Source organism: Candoia aspera, chromosome 1 (assembly GCF_035149785.1).
Source record: "Candoia aspera isolate rCanAsp1 chromosome 1, rCanAsp1.hap2, whole genome shotgun sequence".
NCBI classification, from domain to species: domain Eukaryota; kingdom Metazoa; phylum Chordata; class Lepidosauria; order Squamata; family Boidae; genus Candoia; species Candoia aspera.
In genome coordinates this window covers 341,725,387-341,751,988 of record NC_086153.1, presented here as the reverse complement: position 1 = coordinate 341,751,988, position 26,602 = coordinate 341,725,387, and the positions used below count along the sequence as shown (strand labels likewise).

Sequence of the window (26,602 nt, the reverse complement as noted above, 5' to 3'; positions counted from 1 at the left end):
CATCACGCGCAGGAGGGTGTCAGGACCCCCTACGCTCGTTCCCCCATGAACACCCACCCCACGGCCTCAGCATTTCCGTCTCGAGGGATCAAGAGCTTCCGGCCTCTGGTCCAAAGCACAAGGATGTCAGAATGAGGAAACCTGCATAGGGACGGCGGCATGCAAACGCCGGCCTTCTGTTTCTGCGTCCCCAAGCCTGACAGAAGCGCATCAGCTGAGCAGTCTGCATTGCACCATCTTGACCTGGGTCTCCTCATTCCCCCTGTCCCCGCTGGAGGCGTCTAGGAGGGGGGGGTGACAGCACAGCCGCCTGCCAACCGAAATATTATGTCCCTCCCTGGCCACTTAATTGAGGATCCCACTGAAACCACGCCTGTGGGCTCCTGGGCCAAGGCAGCCCAGCTCAGTGCATGGGGCACGGGCCCACAGCACTGCCACTTGCCCTGTCAAAGCCCCATCAGCGGGTCTTGCCCCACCCCAGGGTCTGTCCTGCCCTGGGACTTCTTCCTCAGCACCAGAGGCCGGGTGGGGGGCCGTTTCCAGCTTCCACATGTCCTTGGAAGAAGCCGGCGTGCCCTGCTTAGTCCAGCCGAAGAGACGGGCAACGCATGGCCCATCTGCCACGTGATGGCTTAGGGTACTGCAGGGGCATGACCAATGGTGTGGACTGTGAAGCACAAGTTGCAGCCTTGCGAGTGTACGTTGTAGCCAGCCACGGTTTACCCAGCGAAGCCGGGTTACAGGAACACAGTTGGGAAACCCTTGTTGGGGGTTTGACCTGACTTGGCCTCAGGCCGGTCCAAAGATAGGCAGGCATCTGTGTATCCCGGGTGGCAAGCCTTCAGTGGGCCATAATTCATTCCTTGGGGGCGAACTTGACAGGGACCTCTGCCTTGCTCAAGGAAGTTTCCAAGATCTCTGAGCAGAAAACAGCAGCTTCTTCTCTCAAACACCTAAATCCCCTTTCACAGTCTGGAGATCGATGCTTTCCCAGCACTCTCAGCTGCCGAATTCCCCCACCTCCCAGTGGGGTCTGCAGGGTACGGTCAAAAAAGTCAAGATGGAAGCCATGGACGTGAATTGAAGCCCTGCCTGGATTTCATGCGTGATGCACCATGATGGCCGCCATCTTGACTTTGTTGACCAGGCCCTGTGGACCCGCCTTGGAAACCCGGCTGGCCCCCCCGCTCGTGTTCCACAGACCTTGGCAGGCTCCGGTGCGGATGTTGGGAATGAAGCCCCGGCGGCAGGGGTGGGGCTGGGCCGGACACATCTCGCAGGGGTGGCCCCAGGCGCGCCCGATGGTGGCGCAGCACATGGTCTTGGTGCAAACGATGCCACTGAGCTGGCCCTGGCACATCTGCTTGCTCACCTGGCTGAAGCAGGGCCCTGTGCGGTAATCTAGGAAGGAAGGAAATAAGAAGGAAGGAAGGAAGGAAGGCGGTCAGTGCCAGGCAAGACATGGGGCTCCCTCGGCTGAGGAGGAAGACCCCTGAGCGTGCCTGGAGAGGGAGTGCAAAGGGAGCTTGCATCCCTGGGGGTCCACAGACATCTCCCACCACGGTCCGTGGGCTCCCAGTCTGGGGAACAACTTCGCAACCCGGAGAAGTTATTTTTCCAGGGCCGAGCAGTTCTCCACTCCTGGACAAGTGCTGGCTTGTTGCCAGTTGGTGGGGCTAAGAGTTGGGGGCCCTGAGGAAGGAGACATTTCTGTGTCACTTGAATGCCTTTTCTGTCATTGGAGGCTTTCAGGGATCTCAAAGGGCAGAAATTAATTTTATTTTTGTTTCTTATTTGATTTGCACAGGCACCCACTTATGCACAATTCTGGGCAGCAGACAGTAACTTAAAACCAGCAAGAAAAGCATTGAGGAGGGGGAGGAGGAGAGGAAGAGAAGGAGGAAGAGAAGGACAAGAGAGGAAGAGGAAGAGAAGGAGAAGCAGAAAGGGAAGAGGAGAGGAAGAGGGAGAGGGAGAGGAAAAGGAAGAGGAAGAAAAGGAGAAGAAGAATGAGGAATTGACAGGGAGGAAGAGGAGGAAGGGAAGGAGAAGGAGAAAGAGAGGAAGAGAAGGAGGAAGAGACAGAGAGGAAGAGGAGGAAGAGACAGGGAGGAAGAGGAGGAAGAGACAGGGAGGAAGAGGAGGAAGGGAAGGAGAAGGAGGAGAGGAGGAGGAAGAGGGGGATGGGAAGATGATTTTCAGGGAAAAAACGTGTTGGACGTGTGGACTTTCCACCACCCAAAGCGGGACACTTCCCCCCACTACTGAAGAGGGTTCTGAAATAACAGAAGACATCTGGGGGCACATGACTCAGTCACATACTCTTCAGCTGGAGAAAGTACCTGCAACTCATTAAGGGCGGACCACGTCTTGAACCCTTTAATAAGCCTCTTTGACGAGTCTCCTCCTCTCCAGCCCCCTCCCCCCCCCCCACAGAATCAGGTCCAAGTGGGGAGCAGCTGGGTTTCCTGCCTTTGAAACCAACCAGGACATTAAAACCAGAAGACCGAAGGAGACCCCCCTCCCCATCTGCAGAGACCATGCGAGTCTCGAAGGACAACAGGGCCCTTGTCAGCGTTGCAACCACCAGAAAGGGCACCGCAAGAGCCGGCGGGGAAAACATCTTTTTTTAATTTGCCAGCCTCGTTTCGTTTCGCCTCTGGCGTTTTATGCCTTTCCCATGTTTGGGTCATCATCCTTTACTTTAGCGGCGTGCCCAAGGCTGGGTGGCTGCTTGCAGGAATTTGGGGTGTGTGTGTGTGTCCCCTCCTATTTCTTAGCAAGGAGCCGGTTCCATTGGTTGTGCACGCGTGGGACCGGGTAGGTCAAGGAATTTGTATATGATCAGTTATGGGGGCCCTTGGAGAAAGGTTGGGGGCGCTCTGGCTGGCTTCTGTGAATAAGCCCCTGCCTCCTACGTCCCCAACCGCGACAACACCCTGGACAAGTGGCAGCGACGCTTTGTGCAAACAGTGGTTTTCCTTCAGCACGCCCCAGCCTCAGCTGCCTTGCACCGTCCTGGAACAGCCAATAGCTGTACCCCATTAATTGCAACTGCTGCCTGCCTGCCCATCCTTGCGTATGCCTGCCTGCCCGCCCGCCATTTACAGAAGAGTTGTACGGAAATAACATTGCTTGCTACAGAGATAGGCACTGTTAGGGCGGCCTCGCTCAACCAGGTGCTCTTCAGGAGCGCTAGACTCCATGGCCCATAAACCCCAGCCAGAATCCCGGCACACAAGACTCCCAGTCCTTTGCTACTGGTTCTGGGTCACTATCAGACTCTCTCAGCTTTACAACCATCCGCTGAATTGATTTATCCGAACACGTGTGGCCTCGGTAGCATCCTGGACTCCTTTTGCTTCACCATGCTTGCTTCTAGAATCACAGAATTCTGGGGCTGGAAGAGACCCCAGAGGCCATCCGGTCCAACCCCACCTCAATGAAAGCATTGCAGAGAGATGGCTGGTCAGCTGTCCTGTTCGTTCATTCGTTCATTCAATCCAGAGAAGGGGGACCAACCCACCTCTCTTGGCTCTTGGTCCCACTGTTGCATTTTTGGCCATCGTGGTCAGGGGGGGCTCTGAGGGCCACCCAAAGGAGCTGCTTGCAGTCCAGGGGCCCAGATAGCCCACCCCTAATTATCACCTTTGTTGGGCCCTTGCTCGGGCAGGACACAAACACACAGATGGACTTTGCACACGATGTTTAAACCGGCTGGCCCGTTTCTTGGGTTTGCAGAGCCCCCTAAACTCTCTATAAGGCTGGCTTCACACTCAGCCTCAGAGAAACCAAAGTTAAGTCCAAGAAGAGGGCATCTCATGAGCATTCAGCCATTGGGTTTTTAGCTGACCTGGGTAGGGTGGCACTGTTGTGCGGACAGAGCCTTAAGGGTGGCACTGGATGAAGCGCTGAAGTTCAGGGAAGAGACTATCCCATCTGCTTTGAGTCTTGTCTGAATGAGAACCTGCTAAGTGTGGAGCTAAAGGGGGCTTTTGAGTATGGCTGGCTGGGGAATTCTGGGAGCTGAAGTCCACCCATCTTAAAGTTGCCGAGGTTGAGAAACACTGACCTAGAGAGATGTTCTCCATAGGCACGAGGACCGAGGAGATGAGAACTACTAAAAGACGGGGCAATCCGAAGGTGACGCTCACCCCACCCGTTCCTGATCAAAGCAACATGGCTTATCCTGTACTGAAGGAAGTAGGTGGTGGGTTTGGGGCACCCCATGTAAAACCATGAGGATCCACAGCCTTCCCTGGTGGCTATGCCAGTAATCCTCGGATCCTTTCAGTCATGACTCATTCTGTGCAGACAGATGTGCCTGGCACTTTGACCGTGGCTTCAGATGGATCCTTGCGAAAACCTGGTGGATCTCACCGGCCTCATGAACAGACTTCGGCTACTTGCTTCCGTCAGCCCTTTCCTTTCGGGAAGCCGGCAGGCTAAGCAGAAGAGGAGGGGAAGACTTGGCAGAGGAAGATGCTTTTCATGGACACCTCAATTTTGTTTTCTTGGAGATCTGGGCCAGCTTTCCTGGCCAGATCCTCCATTATGGTCCACGGCACCGTGTGATGGCATTCTTGTCTCTGGAGACTCAGCAGGACCCGCAAAGACAACCTTAGGGAAGGAATAAGCTGGCCCCAACCTCCTTCTTTCTAAGACCTGCTCCAGAAATAGACTTGGATGAGGAAGAGGGGGGAGGCAGAGAACTGGACCAAAATAGATTTCCTGATTTAAGTTCCCAGCAAGGGGAGAAGCACAGCCAAAGCTGCCTGCAGTCAAGAGGGTGGGCTGGCTGAGGGCCAGAGCACATCTGGGGCGGATTGGGAGAGGTCAGGTGATTAAAGATTGAATGAGGCTCCAATCAAACTGTATTAAGGCTCAGCCATGTGGCTCTGCCCCCCTCCCCACTTGAGCACATGAGAAAGTGAGGGCTCTCTCCCCCAGTGCGTAAGTGAACTGACAGGGTTGGCTCTCTCCTATCCAAAAGCAGAATTGAAAGGAGCCTCAGCAGCCCCTTTGGACTTTGTCTTCCCAGAGCAGGGCCCCCAAGCTTACTCAAACCAACCCTTGGCTCACAACCATGAGGACTAGAATCTTAACTGTATTGGTAGGCCCTAGTTCAATTGCTACAATATCCACTTTGCATGCCAGAAGTCCTAACTCCAGCCCTTAAAGCATGCTCAGGTAAGAGACATAAAAACCTGGAGCTGGAGGTCATTGAGCCCAACCCCCTGCCCAGGGCAGGAATCCTCAGACCATCCTGGACAAATGGCTTGAAACCTTGGCTTGAAACCCTCCAGTGATGGAGCAGCTGTGATTCCAGTGGGAGGCTGGTCCATGGCTTAATGCCTCTTGTGGTCAAGAAATTCCTCCTAATTTTGGGCTAGAGCAGACATTTAACTTCCCACAATCTTGACATGATACCTCGGTTGGGGCAGCCCAAGACTGCATTAGCTGACATTCTTCACTTCCTCTGAATCGTATTCCAGATGCTCCTGAGACATTACAAGGAGCGCCTGGACATGCATCTCGAACAAATAGCTTGGCCTCAGTGTGAGGGCTGTTTTTTTAAGTGGAAGGAGTTAATGTCTCTGACACCAAGAAGCACGCTCTTAAATCTGACAGCACTTTGCAGAACAGCTTTTCAAGAGACCCGATAAAGTTGTAAGCAGGAGTTCCCTTTATGGGAAAGCTCTGAAGAAACATAATCACAGATAGATACGCATTGCAATGTGAAAAATTCCACTGCCCTGCTGTTTAATTCAGGGTTGCCCAAACTTGGCAACTTGAAGTTGTGTGGACTTCAACTCCCAGAATTCCCCAGCCAGCCCAGCTGGCTGGGGAATTCTGGGAGTTGAAGTCCACACATCTTCAAGTTGCCAAGTTTGAAAAACACTGCATTAGTATGCTCAGCCTGTGGAGGACGTGAAGCTGCCTTCCAGTCTCTCCAGGGGGTTATGTGGAAAGATGGGCAGAATTGTTCAGAGTTGCTCCAGAAGGTGGGATTGGGAAAAATGGCTTTAAAAAGCAAGATGCAGATTGTACATAGAGGTCAGGAGGCATTTCCCAATGGTTAGAGCTTTCTGCAGTAGAAGAGACAGTCCTGGGAGATCATGGGCTGTCCTTCACTGGAGGGGTTTGAACAGAGGCCGGACATGCACCTGTTGGGCAGGGGGTTGGACTAGATGATCTTCAAGATACCTTCTTACTTTCTACAATTCCACAGCAGGAGAAGCTCAAGGAAATAGGAGTTTGAGTGGGGGGGGTCTCAAAAGGAGACCCTCAAAGTACAATAGCAGACAATTCTAAGCAGGGAAGAAATGGAGGGCGGCAGAAGAAGAATCGTGCGGCCACCCGCAACTTAGTGACCCGCCGAACATCCAATTGTCCAGGGACCGGAGAGGGGATCGGGTCATGGGTCACCGAGAAGCCGACAGCCTGGGCCGGGAGGGGGAGACGCTGTTGGGGGGCAAAGGTTCAAGGAGGATGTAAGAAGGGCCAAAAGGGCTTCTCCAGAGAGGCTGAGCATCAGAGGAAAAGCAGCAGCAGATCAGCCGCCCAGCGAAGGCGGCCGGAGGGTGGTGGCAGGAAACGAGGAAATGGCGGAGTGACTCAACCGCAGAAGGAAATGTCTCCAAGCGTAACTGCTGACCCTGAATGGCTGTAACTCTCCAGGTTCAGAGGAGCTGTATTGGAACCTGATGCGCCAGCTAAACCACCATTCATCCCTGCAGCATGGAGTCTGTAAACTCAGCACAGGATGGCGCCGAATGGTTATATGGAAGCCCCTTCCTCCTCTTTGGGTTCTCTGGATGACAACTCCCATCATTCCCAGCTGGCTGGGGCTGTGGGGAGCAGCACCCAGCACATCTGCAGAGTCCGGGAGACCCCTTGTGTGGGGAAAAAATGGGAGAGCGCCGATTTGCGATGCCCTGGTTTGACGGAGGAAGGAAAGAAAAGCCTGGTTTGGGAGAAGAGGTTCAGCTTGACATCTCAAAAGCCTTTTGCAGAGGAGGAGCACAGATGTGTGATGGAGGCTTGCGCTCCCCCCCTCCACAGATGGACAGGCAGCCCCCTGGTTTTCTTGGTGAGAGGGTCTGGGGGTGCAAAGGCAGATCAGCAGGATGGCAAGCCAAGGGGGCAGTTTGCTTCCTGCAAATGCAATCCTGTTTTCACAACCAGCAAGGTTTTCTCTCCATACAGCCCTGGGGAAGGATCCTGGGCAGCTCACAGAGATCATGGGGGACCAGCAACTTGAAGCAGCCCCCATTTCAAAGGCCCTGATTTGTGGGGGGTCCAGGCTATTCTAACGAGAAACTGGTCCTCCTGGCCCCAGGCCACCCAGTGCTTGGGTGACCTTCCCGTCCCTCCCCCTGTAGTATCTTGGAATCAACCCCTCCCCTCTTTCCAGAAGAACATCTGCACACTTTCCCTGGGAATCAGTCCCCAGCAGCTGAAGGGGGGCTTCCTTCCGAGTCAGAATCCCACTTGGGAGGTTATTACATTAATTATTATCAGGCTGCCTTACACGTGCAACCCCATCGCCCGAGGCAGGTCATGGATTAAAACCGGTACAAGAAGAGAATCAGGATGAATCCCATATAAAGGCTCCCTTCCATAAACAGCTGTCCAGCACAGCAAACCATCGCCAACCCCACGGGCGGGCCCGTCCCTTTTGCGTTGCCCGGTTGCAGCTGCCATCTTGACTTTTCTGACCCCCACGATGGACGCGTCTGCCCAAGAAATCAAGGCTCTTTGGGAGCCTTCGGAGCTGCTCCCCCTTTCCCAAAACTCAAGCTTTCTTTGCTCTGGAAACGGGTCCCCATTTGGAGAATCGCTCCCAGCCTGGTTTCCCTCCGTTCCTCACACCGCGAAGGAGCATCCTGGATTTCAAAGGCCGCGCGTGCTGCCGGGGGTGAGACCCAAGCAGGACCCCAAAGTCACCTCTTTTAAAATTTTAACCAGAATTTACTTGTCATGCTGTGCGGCTGAGGGGCCGGCCCTTTGCTTTCACGGAATGCCGGAACGCCTGGAGCAATGATCAACTCAGGATCAGAAAGGAGCAAACTGATTTTTCTCAAGGGGTTCCCCTTCCCCCCACCCCCAGCCCCCCAATCTTTGGCAGGTCTGGCCTGCAAAAAAAAGCCAAATGGTCTCTTTTAACCAAGTGCCTTCCCTGCAAAAGGGGAAAAAAAGAGGGGTCTGGGAAGAGAGGTTGCATCCAAGCCGCTGGTTGCTGGGGTTGGGGGGCTCAGCAAGAGATCCAGCTGAATCCCAGGGGAAACCGCCCCCCCCCAAGTCACCAAGCCTCTGCTGAAGAAGGCAGCCTCTTGGCCAGATGGGAGCAGGCAAGGTCTGCTGCGGCGCTGAGAACGCAAGGCTGGAAAAGCTAACTTGCATTATCTTGGTCTTATATTCTATATTATGTGTCTTAATTGTATCTTGAACAATTACTAATTAATAAAAAGGGGGGGGGGAAGAGAATGCAAGACTGACGGGCACCCTGGGCATTTACGATAACGGGCCAGATGCTCTGGCCCAGACTGGGGGGAGACTTTTCCACAGTGCCTGGAACTCGGTTAGAATTAACTTTGACTGGATTTCTTGGGGCTGAGCATGGTGGGCACGCTCAGCCAGCTTGGTTCTTTCATGGTTCAGGGCACTGCATGAATCCATAAAAAGGGGTTAATGCAGTAACCGGGTTGAAGGCGCTACAGCCTGGGAGTCTTCTCTGGCTGTAAATAAACGCTTTAGATAAAACCTCTTCCTCCCTTTCAAGCTTCCCTTTGGAGGAGCACGCATTCACACATCCCAGAGAAAGGCAGCGAAACTATCTTTTCCCACAGAGCGGGGCGGGAGAAGAGGGTCCCAACATGATGCGGAAAACATCTGTGAGCAAAAAGGAGGGTCTATGGCAGTGTTTCTCAACCTTAGCAACTTTAAGATGGGTGGACTTCAACTCCCAGAATTCCCCAGCCAGCCAAGCTGGCTGGGGAATTCTGGGAGTTGAGGTCCACCCATCTTAAAGTTGCTAAGGTTGAGAAACACTGGTCTATGGTAAAAGTGGGGTTTTCTTAGAAGCATCTGTGCAACAGCAGACGGGCCAGTAGCCAGGGCGCCATCTGTGCCCTAAATGGGCTGGGTAGGAGCCCTCTGCCAAAGCCTTGAGGGTTGAGCCACCTACAGAGGACCCAGGCCATGACGACGGGTGGGCCCAATGCCTAGAAATCCAGGCGTTCCCTTTTGGAACCCAGCAGTCTTTCTGAGCCGGGTGCAGCCACTGATACATTGATTTGTTCCTTCACAGGACTGGGTGGGTGTCCCGTTGCGATGTGAAAGAACACAGGGCAGCATGTGTGAACAGAGCAGAAAGTTCGTTTTCACCCCTGGCAGAACCGTCCGTGGGCTACACGGACAATTTCTCCACCCCCAGGATATTTTGGGGGCGGTTTTCAAGCCTTTGAAAAAGTAAAGCAACTTCCAGCTTCTCGGGCGCAAGAGTGGAAATAAAAAAGAGGCTTTTAGAGGGTGCGAAAAGGGAATATCATCTCTAGACTTCAGGAAATACAGCTTCTCCAGCCTGGTCTCTGTGCTTTTTACACCCAGGATTGTGCTCAGCGTTCTGGAAGGGATTTGGCTCACAAGGAGGGGAGCAAAGCCGTTAGATCTTGCAAGCGGGGAACCGCGCTTCTGAAAACATCCAAGGAATGGTTCCATTTGGTTCCGCTCTTGCAATGCATTGGCGCTCTGCATCAAGGCCGTTTGTTTCTCAAGGCAGAGGTATCCAAGGGGGAGGGGGATGCAGGCTTTGATATTCAGCAGGATGCAGGGTTGTCCTCCTCCTCTAAGTGTGTGGATGAAGGCGACTGGGCGGCACCATGCAGAAAATAGACATTTGGATGGGTGGATGCCGCGCTGGCCTTTTTCGTTCTTTTCATTCCTTTGGGTCGTTTTCAAACTGAGCACAGTTCCTTCCCCCGTCACGTTTTGCACACCCAACATTACTGGTTCTTACGCTAGCGATACACGATTTATTGTTTCATTCACAGTCAAAAGTCTCCCTTCTTAATTTTTGGGGAGCATTTGGTACGGGGAAGAGAAAGAAAGAGCACCGGGCTGCGATCTGACAGTTAGGAAGAAGCCAGAGATAAACATTCTGTTTGCTGCTGGCAGGAAACCAAACCGGAAGAACGGACCTTATGACGAACTGCACGCCTCCACCCCACCCCAGGCCCTAACACAACCACAAGCTGATCAGTCAGTCTGGGAGCGGAGAGGAATTAGAGGAAGAGGCATTAGAGGGAATCCCTTGGTCCCCCTTCAGTCCATTTCCCTGCTGACTTCAACCTTTCCGCCTTCAAGCATTCAATCACCCATTGCATTGAAAGGATATACATTGTGGGGGCCTCAGTTTCCCTGGAACCACACTTTTGCAAAACTCCCATGACCTTGGTGGTCTCAGACATGCCCTCTGGCTTGAGAACTGCTTGGATTTCCAGAAAAGGATGGAGGGCTCTGTCTATTAGCGGCAGAGATGATTTAGGACAGAGTTTTTCAACCTTGGCAATTGGAAGACATGTGGACTTCAACTCCCAGAATTCCCCAGCCAACCTTTGTGATTTTGGCTTGTTTGAGACAAGGTGGCATGCAGGAAGAAACTGGCCCCAAGCTGCCCCCATGGAAGGAGGGGTCTTTGCATTACAGCCCTAGCCTGACAGCTCCTACGGGGTTTCCCAGGACAGAAGATGGCTTTGCGGACAGTCATTCTGGTTGGCCTGGTTTGTTTGGGACACTCTATTATTTCCTTTGTCTTTGGGATCAGTTGCTTTCCTTGACTTCCTCTGGAATGACAACATGCTACAGCATTTCTCCCAGAGCCTGTAATCCAGAATTAAAGATGTGCAATGAAGATGAAGATATTGAAGTGGTGAATAGCTTCTGCCTTTTAGGATCAACCATCAACCATCAAGGAACCAGCAGTCAAGAACTATGCCACAGACTGGCACTTGGTAGTGTTAATATGTTTTCTACTACAGATTAAAGTTATTATGGTAACTAATCATTTTGGCGGGTGAAGAGGTTGAATTTAATTGTCCTCTTTTCGGATGTTAATTTTTTCACCTGGGGAGAAGAACTTGCCTGGACTTGTTTTAGTTTCAGTTTCCCTTCTGTGTAGGCATGTAGAGAGTTAAGCGGCTCTCACTGAGAGCCTGTAAATATGTTTGCTTTCTGTAAATAAAATTATTTTTATAGAAATGCCTGGTGTGTGACTTTTCTGATCTCTCCTGGGCCAAAGGCTTTTCTAGCACTCTGCCAACAGGTAGAACAGCCATGAAGGCCTTGGAAAAGAGATTCAGATGCCGGGATGTGCCTATACCTACAAAGATCAGAACGGTGCAAGCCATGATATTCCCTGTGACGCTCTAGGGAAGCGAACGTTGGACTCTGAAGAAGCAGGATAGGAAGAGCATTGACGCCTTTGAACGTTGGTGTTGGAGAAGAATACCATGGACAGCCAAGAAAACAAATTGATGGATCATCAAACAAATCAACCCACATTTCTCACTCAAGGCACTAATGACCAGGCTGAAACATGATGCGCAGACCCCGCTCTCTGGAGGAGGCTCGGATGCTGGGAAAGGCGGAAGGAAAGAGAAGAAGATGGCAACCAGCAGCAGGTGGGATGGACTCAGTTAAGGGGCGATGTGGGCATTGCTGGAAGAGCTGAAGCCCCAGGTTGGGGACAGAATGTCATGGAGAAAGTCTATCTAGGTGGTTGCTAAGAGTCAACAATGACTTGATGGCACATAATCAATCAATCAATCAATCAATCAATCAAGAACCGAGCAGGACACCTTTCTGCTCCAGAGCATCTGGCTGCTCCATCGCCCAGGGTCAGATGTGAGCGTGGAAGCAGTGGCTTCATTCAGACAGCCACCCTGCACCTAGTTGCTGAATGAACGCCTTCTCTGGCTTCTCACAAGCTGCAGTTTACAAAAGCTTCTGCCTCTTAATAAAATGCGTTTGCTGCAAAAGGGGCTACCAGACTCCTGATGTTTCAGCTTTCCACAAATCACTGTTCTCTCAGTCCTGGTCACCCAAGACCCATCCTTGCTCCAGTTGAAACCTTGAGAAAGTGATATTGCAAGGAACACAGACATGCTGGGTGGAAAGAGAGCTTGGAAAGCTTGCAGCATCTCTTCCCAAGCATCAAAATCTTCCTTTGAACTTGGCCAAAGAGTGGAGCCAAGGCCAAAAAGGAAGCCAATCCTTTCTCCACAGTGATGGACTGCAGGGCCATCCAGATGATACCCAAGATGTGTTCTCTTAACACAGTTAACCTGGACAGCTTCTACCCTCCAGATCTCCACCTCCATGGGTTCAGACAACCCACAGTCTAACCAGGTTATAAGCTACCCCTTTTCAGAAAACAGAGTCCCCCTGGTACCCCATCCGCCCTTGCACCAAGGGCGTGCCAGCAGGCGTCGGGCATCAAAGCCCCTTCCCAGTTGAAAGCAGGGGAGCCAGGGTTTCAGAGGTTGCTCTTGCAGCCAGTTGGAAGCCTGCCTGCTGAAATATGAACCCAACTGAATTTCTGCCCAGTGGCTGCCCCCTCCCCGTTTTCAGAGAGGAAGGAGAAATTGGATACTGCTCACTTTGTTCCTTCCCATGCCCAGTGGACCGCCTTCTTCAACCCAGTGCCCTGCAGATGTTTTGGACTACAATGCCTATCCTCTCTAACTCCAGACCATACCAGCGGGGTTGGATGGGAATCATAATCCAGAACATCTGGAGGGATGCAAGGAGACCCTGACTGTTAAGAGGGGGGCTAGACCTGAGATTCCAGCAGAGAGGAACTGCGGAGAGAAACGCAGGAGCCTTTGAAACTTTACCCCTCTCTCTTCACACAGCAAGCCCCCTGTTAGTTTTGGCAGAGGCAGCCCAGCTGAGAACCGGGTTTAATCTCAGATGCTGAAATGGGACTGGGGTAAAAGGACCCCTTTGGATGCACAAGTTTTCCAATGTGACTTCATCCTTCCAAACATCCAGAAACTCATTTTGTGCACTGTTTCCACAGATCTGCAATTAGGTTGGATCCTGATTTTTGCACCATCCGAGATACGTCCTCACAGAGGCCGGTCTCACGCAGTTCCACGGGCCTTAGCCTTAGACACAACGGCAGATTTAATGAATTCTCCCCCTGTTCCTTTAACGTGTGACCATGTTTTAAATTGTATTTATGCAGCTGGTGTGGCTTTTCTCCACTACTTAGAAACTCTGTTCAAGGGTAGAGAATCAAACATCCTTTCACGGAGATAAGCCGCAAATTAAAAAATCATTTTACTCTAGGAATTAGGAGGGAGAGAGGCTGCGCAGACTCTTCCAGACTGCAAATATTTTCCTTCCTGGACCAACTCCATGCCAAGTCATCCGTCTGGTTTTGGGCACCCTATTTTTCAAAGCATTCAAACTGGAACAGGTTTGGAGAAGAACAATAAGGGTGATCCAGAGACAAGAAACGAAGTCTTATGAAGAGAGAGCGAAGGAGCTGAGAAGGCGTAGTTTTGAGAAGAGAGCACCTGATATCAGCTAGAAAAAAGTCAAGACCTTTTTCCATCAGGATTTGGGCATTAGAAGGAATCTAAACTGCAGAACAGAGGATGCCAGTTGAACATTTGCGGAAACTTCCCAATAAGTGAAGTTCAGTGATGGGACCAAGGACCAAGAGAGGGGCGGGGTCCTCTTTCTTGGAAGTCTTCAAGAGGAGGCTGGACAACCCCCCCCTCTGGGCTGCTTTAATTGGGATTCCTGCACTGAGCAGGGGGCTCTTCTGGATGGCCTTAAGGGAACCTTCCAAATCCATTGATTTTCTTAACTTGTTTGCCAACACAAAAAGGCTTTGACTTCACCTATCAAAAATGACCAGCTAAAAGTTATTGGTGTTTCTAGTCTGAAAACTAAATTGCTATTTTTTATTATTATTATGTTTTATTTATTTATTAATCAAATTTATTGTTGTTGTTGTTGTTGGTTGCACAGTCAGACAGATGTTTAGATGGTTTTGGCATGTTTATCAGCTGACCAAGTCCTTCCCAAGGACCTGGAATGGGCAGTTGTTGTTGTTTGGTATTATTATTATTATTATTATTATTATTATTATTGTGAAGTTTCTATGAAAACTTCACCTTTCCATATCACTATGGGCTGGCTGGGGAATTCTGGGAGTTGAAGTCCACACATCTTAAAGTGGCCAACTTTGAAGAAGACTGGACTAGATGATCCTTGGGACCCCTTCCAACTCCACCATTCTATCATCCTTTCATCACCAGCTACAACCACAAGTGCTTCCTTTTTGGCAAAAAGGGCAGGATAGAAATCATATAAAATAAACATAAAGAAATAAAGACTCAGGCAGGAAGAGTGGATAGAAATAAATAAAATAAAATGGACACCCAGCCTGGATTGAAAAGAGCGCAGCCTCACCTTGTCCTTAAGGCCCTGCCTGCCGCAATGTGACATTTAAAAAAAGGTTTCCATCAGGAGTTGTACAGTCCAGAACCCCTTTCAACCATCCCCTTTCCCCAAATATGAAAAGCATTTCTTTAAACCAAGAACAGAGAGTCATATACTCCCTTCTGGCACCTTCCGCAGCTTCAAAGCCCCCGGCTTTGCGTTCCCCAAATTCAGCACTGGGTTTGCTTGCCTTTTAGAAAGTGCCAAATTTTAGAAAAGGAGAAAGGGGATGTGAAATTTTGGAGCCCTTCTTTTTGGTGGTGTTGCCACTGGGGCCACCACCCTCTCTGCGATCTCAAGATCAAAACGGGATGCTGGGGCCGCTTGTTTAAATGGGTCCCTAGCCGGAAAAGTGCCTTGCCCTTGCTCTGAATAAAAACCAACCTTTTGGGTGGGTCAGGATGGCAAAGATAATTTCAAATCTTTTTATTATTCATAGGAAGGGGGGTCATTTTGATTCCCTGATGCTTTATGGAAACGGTGGAATGAATGAGGCTGTTTGGCAAGACCGGCTAAATGCTTGTTGGAAAGCGGCGAGGGGATTCAAGAGGGCAGAGCGGGAGGCCTGCAGTGCAGTTCCCCACATGTTTAATCCAAAGTGCACCTGGCCTTGATTTAGATTTCTATTTGTGTTTCATTGGCATTTCATCTACTCAACGTCTGAAAATGGGGACAGTCTGGAAGGGGGGTGGTTCATGTAAAGCTCCATGCTCTATCCTGCAGGTAAAGGGAGTGTATATATGCATGCATGCAAGGACTGGTTTTTGCTCCCCCAAGCCAACAAGACTACACATGGCTCAGAAAATCCAGTTTGATTCTAACTGGCCTGCTTTCAAAATCAAAACCCTTTGCCACTTCAGTCTGTGTTTGCAACATGAAATCGGAAATCCCAAGCCTTCAAGTATGTTTTTTTTTACAAAGGCATCTATGGATATAACTCTCAAGCCAGTGCAGTCAAAGCCTCTCTGGTTTTTTTAATATGCAAAAAGGACAAAAATAGAACCAACAAAATAAAACCCTTGCCCCTAACTCAATGTTTGTGGTATATCAGACCACTCTGCAGCTTAAACCAGAACCAGCGTTTAACTCAGTATTTCTCAAACTCGGCAACTTGAAGGCACGTGGACTTCAACTCCCAGAATTCCCCAGCCAGCATGCTGGCTGGGGAATTCTGGGAGTTGAAGTCCACGTGCCTTAAAGTTGCTGAGTTTGAGAAACCCTGGAACTGAACCCCTTCTCACTTAATCTCTTTCTTGACTCATCTTGACTTTTTTGACCCCTACAGATGTTCTGGGGCAGGGGGTCCTCCTCAGCTCCCCATGGCTGAAAGAGGTGGATTTTGTGGGGACACAGGAGAGGGTCTTCAGAGGATAGAGCCCTGATTTTGTGGGCTTGGCTGGGTGGCACCAGCCTTCTCCATCTTTCAGGGCAACATGGGGAATTGATTTTTATCCTGGGGTTCTTAGCAACCATGGCCAGATCCTACCTTTTGTTCCTAATCCACCTTCCCACATGTTTGTTATCATTCATTTGTTTTCCTTGAATTTACTGTTTGATCTAGCTTGTACTGGTCATCGCCCAGGGTGAGATCCCCGGGATAACAGAAGGGTTATCAATATTTTAAAGAAAAAAATAAAAATAAATCCAGACATGGTAACCTTCTGCTGTTCTTTGTAAAAGAGTGATTAAGACACAGGGTAAATCCTGGCTGTGAAGCATGTGGAGAAATCAGTCCAATTCACGAAACCAAGCAGAGGGCAAAGATACAGGATAGAGAAGCGTGCGGATCTTCAATTGCAATAAACATCTGAATTTGAGCAGGACAGACATGGCGGAGTCATAAAACTGTTTCCTTTCCAGATACAGCACTAAGCCAATTTCACGATCCTTCGACCAGCGCAGCTTCTAACCAGCTCCAGTTCCTACATGATGCGACAGGGTGATTTTTTTTTAATGGTTTGCTAGCCTACCTCTCTCGCACTGGGGTCCTGTGAATCCGTACACGCAGGCACAGCGGTTGGGCCCAATGCACCGGCCACCATTCTGGCACCCTCCTTCGCAGACAGCTGGATGGGAGGGAGAGAAAGAGAGAGGAACCGAAATCAGGGCATCACCTTGACCAATACCAAGCTTCCCTGGAAGGTGGGGCCTGGGGTGATTCTGCTGAATGCTTGCATGGGTGAAAAAGGATGCGTGGGATTCCAGAGGATAATGTAGCTTTTGCAAGGTCCGAGCAGATCCAGACGTGACTTCAGTTTTAATCCCTGTTCACCCTTGAGGTTTACAGTGCAGAGTGATCCTCGGAAACAGTCAGTTCCCATTACCTATTAAGGTGGTTGTGAAAATAAAAGTGGGGGAGGACAAAGAACCTTTGCATCTTGGAAGAAGAAGAATAGAATGTAAAGAACACGAGACCAATATTTATCTATCAAAGCAAATATTTGCAGCTCAGGGTTCAATTGCTGAGTCCTGGTGCTCTCCGAGCCTGGTTGTTTCCTTGCAGACGTTTCATTGCCAGGCTAGGCAACGTCTTCAGTGCGAGGAGGGAGGGGGCCTTGCTCTCGGTTTATACACCGAGGCTTGCCCTGCTTGTGTTGGTGGGGATGTTGTTCTCTCCCTGGGAGTTCCTTGAAATCCAAAAACACCAGAGAATTCCTGGAAGCCTGGCACTCAGACCAAGCAGCCATCCACAGACACATAGAGGTAAACAACATTTACATACCATTCAAAAGAGACAGCAGAAAAGCCAAACGACCAGGACACCGCCTTGCCAGCAACCAACACCCAGACATGCAAAAATCAAACTAGGATTAACACCAGATGAACCATCAAACAGCACAAGACACCCTCATCAAGGAACTATCAACTCAGTCAATCAACCAAGCAGCAAACAACAGCCCAATCAAGGAACTCCCAAGGAGAGAACAACACCCCCACCAACACAAGCAGGGCAAGCCACGGTCTATAAACCGAGAGCAAGGCCCCCTCCCTCCTCGCACTGAAGACGTTGCCTAGCCTGGCAATGAAACGTCTGCAAGGAAACAACCAGGCTCGGAGAGCACCAAGGACTCCGCAAGATTTATCTGTCATGAAGAACAGAAGCGAGGGCATTTTAACGTATTAATTATTCATCTGATACTCGGGCCTTTCTGTTTGTGTGAACATTCAAGGTGGTTTGGGTGCCAAATGGGGAGCACGTCAATCCTAGTTCATGCTGCGTTTCTTATAGTTTGATCTGAAATGGAAACCTCTTGCAAACACATACGGGGCGGGGGGGCAACAAGCGACACCATGTGTGTCAAGACATCATCGCACACGTGACACCGGGAGCATTATGTGCATCAGTCACACAATGGCACCAATGCACATAATCCGTATTTTGTCATCGTGGCTTCTCAGAGATGCCTATCTTGAAAATCCAGCGATAGCTGAACATGCCCCCCGTGCCTTTTTAAGAATTGCACAGCTATCAGCGGCACTGTGACCGCACAGCCGGGCGAGATATGGAATCCAATAAATCAGTCAATGGGCATCAGACTGGGAGGTTCTCGTTCCAACCGCTGTTGAGCTCCCCAGAACATGCCACCTCTGCCCAGGGATGCCCGTGTGCGCACGTTCGCCAGCTGGGCATGTTTTGGCACTCACGTTGGCCACAGTGGGTCCCAGCATATCCCTTCTGGCACAGACAGGCTTCTTCGTTGCAGCTGCCCCCGTTCAAGCACTTCATGTGGCAGGACTGGGCTGGAGAAGGAAGGGAGAGAATCAGTAGAAGGATGAGGAGGAGGAAGGGAGGAGAGGGGAGGAGAGGAGAGGAGAGGAGAGGAGAGGGGAGGAGAGGAGAGGAGAGGAGAGGGGAAGGAAAGAAGGAAGGAGGGAGGGAAGGAAGGAAGGAAGGAAGGAAGGAAGGAAGGAAGGAAGGAAGGAAGGAAGGAAAGAGAGGGGGGAGGGAGGGAAGAAGGCATGAAGGGAGGGGAGGGGATGAGGGGAGGAGAGGGGAAGGAAAGAAGGAAGGAGGGAGGGAAGGAAGGAAGGAAGGAAGGAAGGAAGGAAGGAAAGAGAGGGGGGAGGGAGGGAAGAAGGCATGAAGGGAGGGGAGGGGATGAGGGGAGGAGAGGGGAAGGAAAGAAGGGAGGGAAGGAAGGAAGGAAGGAAAGGGAGGGGGGAGGGAGGGAAGAAGGGATGAAGGGAGGGGAGGGGAGGAGGAGAGGAGAGGGGAAGGAAAGAAGGAAGGAAGGAGGGAAGGAAGGAAGGAAGGAAGGAAGGAAGGAAGGAAGGAAGGAAAGAGAGGGGGGAGGGAGGGAAGAAGGCATGAAGGGAGGGGAGGGGATGAGGGGAGGAGAGGGGAAGGAAAGAAGGAAGGAGGGAGGGAAGGAAGGAAGGAAGGAAGGAAGGAAGGAAAGAGAGGGGGGAGGGAGGGAAGAAGGCATGAAGGGAGGGGAGGGGATGAGGGGAGGAGAGGGGAAGGAAAGAAGGAAGGAGGGAGGGAAGGAAGGAAGGAAGGAAGGAAGGAAGGAAGGAAGGAAGGAAGGAAGGAAGGAAGGAAGGAAGGAAGGAAAGAGAGGGGGGAGGGAGGGAAGAAGGCATGAAGGGAGGGGAGGGGATGAGGGGAGGAGAGGGGAAGGAAAGAAGGGAGGGAAGGAAGGAAGGAAAGGGAGGGGGAGGAGGGAGGGAAGAAGGGATGAAGGGAGGGGAGGGGAGGAGAGGAGAGGAGAGGGGAAGGAAAGAAGGAAGGAAGGAGGGAAGGAAGGAAGGAAGGAAGGAAGGAAGGAAGGAAAGAGAGGGGGGAGGGAGGGAAGAAGGCATGAAGGGAGGGGAGGGGATGAGGGGAGGAGAGGGGAAGGAAAGAAGGAAGGAGGGAGGGAAGGAAGGAAGGAAGGAAGGAAGGAAGGAAAGAGAGGGGGGAGGGAGGGAAGAAGGCATGAAGGGAGGGGAGGGGATGAGGGGAGGAGAGGGGAAGGAAAGAAGGGAGGGAAGGAAGGAAGGAAGGAAAGGGAGGGGGGAGGGAGGGAAGAAGGGATGAAGGGAGGGGAGGGGAGGAGAGGAGAGGAGAGGGGAAGGAAAGAAGGAAGGAAGGAGGGAGGGAGGGAGGAAAGAAGGAAGGAAGGTAGGAAGGAAGATACAGAGATGGGGTGGATGGACGGAAGCACCGCAGCCCAGGGGCAGAATCCCCCTTTGCATCAGAAGGGCCCAGATCTGCCCAGGTGGGGGTGGGGGAACCTCTGCCAGCGGATCTTTGACAGGCAGGAAGCCCATCCCCAGGAATGCTATTAAATCCACCTGCCCCTAATTGCTGCTCCCTGGGGGAGCGGGTGGACAGGAATGGAAAATCCATTTGAGGAGGGTCTTGCTTTTGAGCGGGGAGGGAGTGGCGCCCCAGCTCTTCTGCTGCTTCCAACGCGTCCTGGACCGCTGCCTGAACCGGATCAGCCCCAGAGGGAGCTGGTTTCGGCCTCGCCTGGGCCTGCCCGCCCTGTGGCGGAAGCGGCCCCCCCATTCCCCCCACTTCCGGCCCGACTTCTTTTATTCCCCCCCCAACAACCTGGAGGACCCACTGGAATGCAGCCCACTCGCTCCCCCCTTCATGTGCTCGCATTCCTGACATTGCTGGGAAGATTGGAAACATCTGGGGTCTGCAGCCAGGCACCATGGAGGAGACCGGCCCTCCCTGGGTCTGGGGAGAGGGGTGGGAGGCGGCAGGGAGGCTGCCCCTCTGCCACCCCGCAGCCGGGATTAGCAGGAACAAAAATATCTTGATCGATTCAGTTCAGCGGAGGCCCAAACCTCGCTTCCACTCGCCTTAGCAACCCCCTTCTAATCAGCATCCACAGGGGTTGTATGTCAGCAGAACACAGAAAGGCAGGAGACAGAAGTAAGCGCAGGGCCCGAGTCAAGGCTGTGTTTTAAAGCATTGTGATGATCACCCACAAAAGTTGGGGGGCTCAGGCGGGGCTGCTTCTCTATGGATCCTCCCCCATTCCCACCCCCCGTCACCCCCGTTTCTATCCCCCTTCAGATTAATCTGTAATTAAAAAAAAAACCTTTATGCAGTTGGGCATTAAAATGCCGATCCTCTACGCATTTAAAAGCCCACCACTTCCATCTGAAAAAGTTCCCACTTCTAAATGTGCTGGGGAAAGCATTTTTCCTCAAAGCATTCCCGTGGAATGTTTGGGAAGCATGGAAGCGAACACTCTTCAGAATAACAGATTTTGCAAAAATAGCAAAGGGACTTCCTCAAGTAACGGGATAATCGGGGACCTCCTTCTCTGTTAGTTAATGCCCGGACTTCCATTGACACAAGGTTACACGTCCGAACCGTCCTCACTGCGCACCGCCTGGGGTCTCCATTGGAGCTCAGTGGTGCTAACACAGGCCAAGGTCAGTCAGTGTCTGCAGGAAGGGTCAAAAAAGTCAAGATGGAGGCCACAACCATGCAGCTGAAGCCTTGCCCCCCCCCCTTGCTGATGTCCTGTGCTCTTCCCCATCTGGAATACTGAGGCTGGCAGTGTGTTTTAGGTTCTTGGAAAACCTAGTCTTTAAATTAAGAATTCTTATCTCCTTTTGTATTCTATTAAAAATCCTATCAGTCTTTAATCGTTGAATTAAAAGTTCTATCACACCACAGTCATTCTACTTTAACGGGCTTTGCTGCATCGGTTTTATAATGGGCCTCGTACGGATCAGCGTGAACACAGGTGGGCCGGATTCCTGCACACCTGCATCGCTCACGGCATTATACTCTGGAACTGGGTATGCTGCATGTGCTAAAAGCCTCCAGAAAGACAGTTTTACTATGAACCGAAGTGTATGTATGCATGTACGTCTCTGTGTGTATAACACCATGTTAAGTACTACATAAGTATTGCAATACATACTGTATACGGTATATGTATATATACACGCACACACATACTTAGGAGCTGCAAGTTCAAGCAATACTTGAGACAGGCTTGAAATTTAAATGCAAATTAGTCTGACCTAGCTAAACGTAGCTCACTTTCTTGGGTCGCTTTAACAATTACTTTAAAAAATCAGAACACACAAAACCCGTGCAGAAATGCAAAACCTGAAAGAAAACACGCGAACTCTATTGGGAGATTTCTAGGAAAATTATTATTATTCCTTCCCAAGATCTGGATCTAGAGGTTGGCCAGGGAGGTGGTGAGATTATAGAGGGGTGCCCACAGGAGAGGGTACCTAAAAGTCAAGGTGGTGGGATCTGAGACTGCGATCGCAGCTGTGCGTCCACCTGCGAGACACCTAGAAAAGGGATGTGGCTTCTGTCACGTGGTTGTGGCCACCATCTTGACTTTTTTGACCCCTCTTGTCAGCAGATGCCGCTGAGGTCAAGAATCTCTTGACTGGGGAGGGGAAAAACTAACCAATCTGATGTCCCCTGGGATTAAGACCTGTCATACGCATCGGAGGTGGTGGGTTTACAAAGGTCAGCATTCAGATTCAAGTGAGATCAGGACACCCAGACGCCCAGAAGATGATGGAAGATCTACAGACACAATTACACACACACACACACACACACCCTCTTTTTTCTCACCTCCTGCAGAGCCACAGGTAGGAGAAAGCTGCCCGCTGGAGCAGGTGCACATGTTTGGCCGCGAACAGAAACCGTCGCCGCAGGAGTTCCGGCAGATGGCTGTTGGCAAAGAGGAGCAGGAGAAGGAATTGGGTCCCAGGTTGCAAAAAAGGGGGCCTCCTTTAGCCCAAGAGATGAGAAACGGTCCTGCCCCAGGTTCGCCCAAGGAGCAAACGCCGGACTTTGGTGGGAGAGGAAGTCCAGCTGACACAAGTCCTTCTGCAGAAAAACATTCTGGGACGGTTGCAAAGGGAGGTGGCACCATTTTAAAACCCCGGGAGCTCTGCCAGGCGGGGTCTTTTCCCCGGCACTTCCTGGAATGGCTGAAGGATCACCCGCACGGTCATTCCAGGGGAAGCGGAAAAGCTGCTCTGCAAACACCCCAGTGTTAAATTGCTGGGATCCTTTATGATTTGCAAGGAATCTCTGGACAATCTCCTTTGTTTGAAGAAAGTAAAAAGTTGTCCCTATCTACCTCTCTTTGATCTGGTGGGTATTCGTGCAGAGTTTCTTTTTTAATCTTTAGAAAATTAAACTGCATTTCTAGTGCAATCAGGAGACGCTCTTTTGCAGAAGAGATGAACCCCCGTTGATACTCACGGACGATGCACTGGTTCCCACCAGGAAGGGTCTTCCACCCAGGACAGCAGTACGAATGATATCGGGATCCGCAGACGTTTGGCCTGAAATGCAACCGGGCAGATTAAGAGGAAGATTCTGCTCCTTTGCCACGTCCTGCTCCAAAGGCTCGGAAGAGACTGTAACGCTGCCTACCCATCCCTTCTGTTTAAGGATTTACTTAACAATTGTGTTAAAGATTTATAGTCTGCCTGTCGGGGTCAAAAAAGTCAAGATGACAGCCATGACCATGCAGTCAAAGCCCTGCCCCTTTGTATGGGCAACATTTTTGACCCCCCGCCCCAGATGCATCTGTTGCCTTCTCCACCAGCAGAAACAGTGCTCGAGTTGGCCAGCTGTAAAGCAAAATCAAAATGAATGAATGAATGAATGAATGAATGAATGAATGAATGAATGAATGAAGCAATTCCAGAATCCCCGGATCTCCCTAGTACTACTTCAACCCCTTAAACATTCAACACACTGGCTATTCGCTGTGGCTTTGCATAGCTGAAAACCTGAGTACGGCATGCCATGCCATTTCAGCATAGGTTGCGCTGTGCTTCTCAGTCCCATGGGGCTCAGCTGAGAAGCCGCCAAAGGCCTGAATCAGATTGTCTTCAGGGACGCCTCATCTGCCTGGTCTGGCTTGTACCTCCAGCTTGGATTTCGCAAACCATCAGGTGGTTTGTTAGTTTGCTAAAGACCCCTTTAGCATGCTGGCTGGGGAATTCTGGGAGTTGAAGTCCGCCCATCTTCAAGTTGCCAAGGTTGAGAATGCTGCTCTAGACTAAATGCAGGCCTTGAGAGTTTTCAGGCTGGATCTTCAAGGCCTCAAACTTGCACCTTCAGAATATCCCCCGCCCTCCTTTTAATTTTACCAGAAAACTTCAAAGGGGAGATGCCAGAGAGAAATGGCTCAGAATTTTGGCAAGTTTGGTCTGTTTGATGATGATGATGATGATGATGGTGGCTTTCTGCCCGAGGCCCTCAGCTGAGAGCAAGGGTTAAGAGGATTTCCCTCTCTTGCCCAATGCAAGACTGAAATTGGCACAGAACATCTGCCACTTCCAGCAGCTGCACAGGAGCTTTCCTCAGCACCTGGATGCATCTGCCATGGTCTCCAAGACCGCCAGTTCCCGGTCAGTTATGCCCATCCGCCCAGATCAGGGAGAGCCAATGTCCTGAGAGGGAACGTGACCTGCAAGGACCCCGTGGCTGAGCCTTCCTGGTGATGGCCCCCCTCCCATAGAAGAACTGACTCTTAGAGGTCCAGATCATCGAAGAACGGTAAAAATGTGGCTTTCTAGGACAGCTTTTTGGAGCGACTGAGGATTACACCATCCTTCAAAAAGGGTCGTATGGGATTGGGTATGATTGCTGCCTTCAACGATATAAAATTTTCTTATTTTCTTTCCTCTCTATGGGCTTGTTGCTAGCCGCTCAGAGTCACTCTGATGGGAGTGAAGTACAAGCTAGGATAATATACAAACAAACAATAAATATCTACTAAAAAACCTAACAAGAAAGCAGCAGGTCTCCTCCCGGTGTGGTCAAGTTCTGCAAAGAAGACAGAGAAAGGAGATCTGGAGGTCTTTGGAAGAAGGCAGGATGGAGATGGGAAAATGGTCTCAAGCCTGGAGACCCTTTTGAGAGCCAGGAGCCCATCTCTGCTTCCGAACTGGTGGACAAAGCCCACCAGACCTTGGAAGGCTGGAGGCATTAGCCCGAGAAGGGAAGGAGAGAAGCCACGCCGTGCAGAAGGGCTTCGTTTCAAAGGAAGGATCCCAGCTGGCTGTCCTCAAGCGAGCCAAGACGTGCTCCAACAATGTGGCTTCCTTGCTGCCAAGTCCTCTGGAATCTGGCCTTGCCAATCCATCCTCTTTCCGTAAAGGACCTCCAAAAACACATTTTTTTCCCAAGGCGTTCCAGATCTGGCTGGCTGCAAGAGTGCCTTCGAGGAACGAAAGGTTTTTCCCAGCTTCCTGGGAAAACCCTCTCAAGGAGAGGTCACCCACTTGGCCAAGCAGCTTGGGATCGGTCACTGGGCCAGAAATGGGGTGGGTGGACAAGCCTGGCATTTCTTGGAACTGCCAGAATCTGCTACAGTAAATCCCGGCGGTGGTCCTCTGACACGCTTAGCGACCCCACTAGCTGAAGACCTAAGACCTTTTCCGCCAGACAGAAGCCCACTCCTATTTTCAAGTAATGCCCTTGTCCCCCGTAACAAAGCCCATTGCTAAAAATTAGTCAATTCGGGCAGCGTTTGGGATTTGTTCTGCAAAATGTGAAGAAGCTCTGAAGAACTGTCCACCGAGACCGAACCCAAAACGCTGCCTTAAAATGCTGGTCAGCTTTTGCAGAGAGTCAGGAAGATGGCCTTGATGGGATATGCCGAAGCTTTGCCCAGGCAAAGGGGGCTGAAGCATTTTTTAAGTCCAGAGCAAGGAGACAACACAGGGAAGCGGCTCAGGCAGACACCTCCCTGATTCACAGGGGCATAAGGGGGTGGGAAGGGAGGTCCAGCACAGTCAGGCTTGCGAGATTCCGTCATTAGAGCCAACCTCAATCAAAGGAGTTTTAGCCTTCCCGAGGAGTGGATTTCCTAGTCTGGTCAGCCTAGTCCGGCTGACAGCTTTTTTGACCGATCGTCTGGAATCACGCATTAATCTGCCTGCAATATCCCCAAATTTGTAACCAAGTCAGATAAACCCTAGCTGGTGCATTTCACAGCATGCCAAGCTCAGCTGGGTCTAAATTTGGCTTAGCTTTTTTTTTTATATGCAAACCCAGCCACTGAGTGAGTGAATTTATTTTTTTTGTGATTTTCTATCCTGTCTATTACTCTAGGCCAAAAAGAAAAGGAGGCGTAGAATAAAACCAGAAGCATTCAATATAAAATAAACGCTCTAAATCAGCGCTTCTCAACCTTGGCCGCTTGAAGATGTGTGGACTTCAACTCCCAGAATTCCCCAGCCAGCATGGGGAACCGGTGCTCACATGACTGTTGCAGCATCCCCACGGTCATGTGATCACAATTTGGGTGCTTGGCAACTGGTTCACATTTATGACTATCTCAGCATCCTGTGGTCACATGATCACCATTTTTTACCTTCCTGGTTGGCTTCTGGCAAGCAAAAAACAACGGGGAACTGCGTGATTCGCTTGACGACCATGCGGTTTGCTTTAACTACTGCAGTGATTCACTTAATGAGCGCTGCAAAAAGGGTCGTAAAATTGGGTCGGATTCGCTCAATGACTGCTTCGCTTAGCAACTGAAATTCCGGTCTCACTTGTGGCTGTTAAGCAGGACTACCTGTATAGCTTTCAAGTTTTATTGTTTTGTGTGATTTCTTGCCAAGCTAACATCTTAATTTTGCAGGCTGCCCAAAGATCCATTGTACAACGCATTGTGTATAAGCATGTCAAGTCAAGTCAAGTCAAGTCAAGTCAATATTGCTTCTGCTGCATAAACTCATGCATTATCTGCCCAGCCCATATTTACATGCAGTTATCTGCTGGGGGGGTGGCGGCTGCGGCTGGAGTTGGTTCTTTGTATTGCTAGAAGAGCAGCTGAATGCAGCAAATGCACCTGGAATTTCTGTTGGAATTGGCACATGCCCGTCCTAGAAACTTGCCGGCCCTCCCTTAGAGAGAGGGATGAGGTAGGAACGTGCTGCCGCAATTCCTCCTGGAGGACCGTGCGGTCCTGAGCACGTCTGCTCAGCAGCAGAAGCGTCCCCAAAGGATGGCCAAAGCAGTCAAGATGGCAGCTCCAGTGCTGGAAGTGAGGCAGGAGGAGACGGGGGGACCCTTGATCTCACCGTGGGCCGCCATCTGGGCTGTTCTGAGCATCCTTTGCAGACAGCC

General features: G+C 50.9%; 1 protein-coding gene across 1 annotated transcript in view; it reads right to left on the bottom strand.

Moving 5' to 3' along the window:
* FBN3 (fibrillin 3) overlaps positions 1–22,142 on the bottom strand; it is a 101,244-nt gene extending 79,102 nt beyond the window's left edge. Inside the window, exons 1-4 of the mRNA XM_063290983.1 lie at positions 22,076–22,142; positions 18,166–18,261; positions 16,491–16,586; positions 1,204–1,401 (exon numbers count right to left, since the gene is read on the bottom strand). Of these exons, the coding sequence (XP_063147053.1) occupies positions 1,204–1,401; positions 16,491–16,586; positions 18,166–18,261; positions 22,076–22,127 (442 nt within the window). The 5' untranslated portion in view covers positions 22,128–22,142. The remainder of the gene's footprint in view (positions 1–1,203; positions 1,402–16,490; positions 16,587–18,165; positions 18,262–22,075) is intronic.
* Between the last annotated feature and the right edge of the window lie 4,460 nt (positions 22,143–26,602).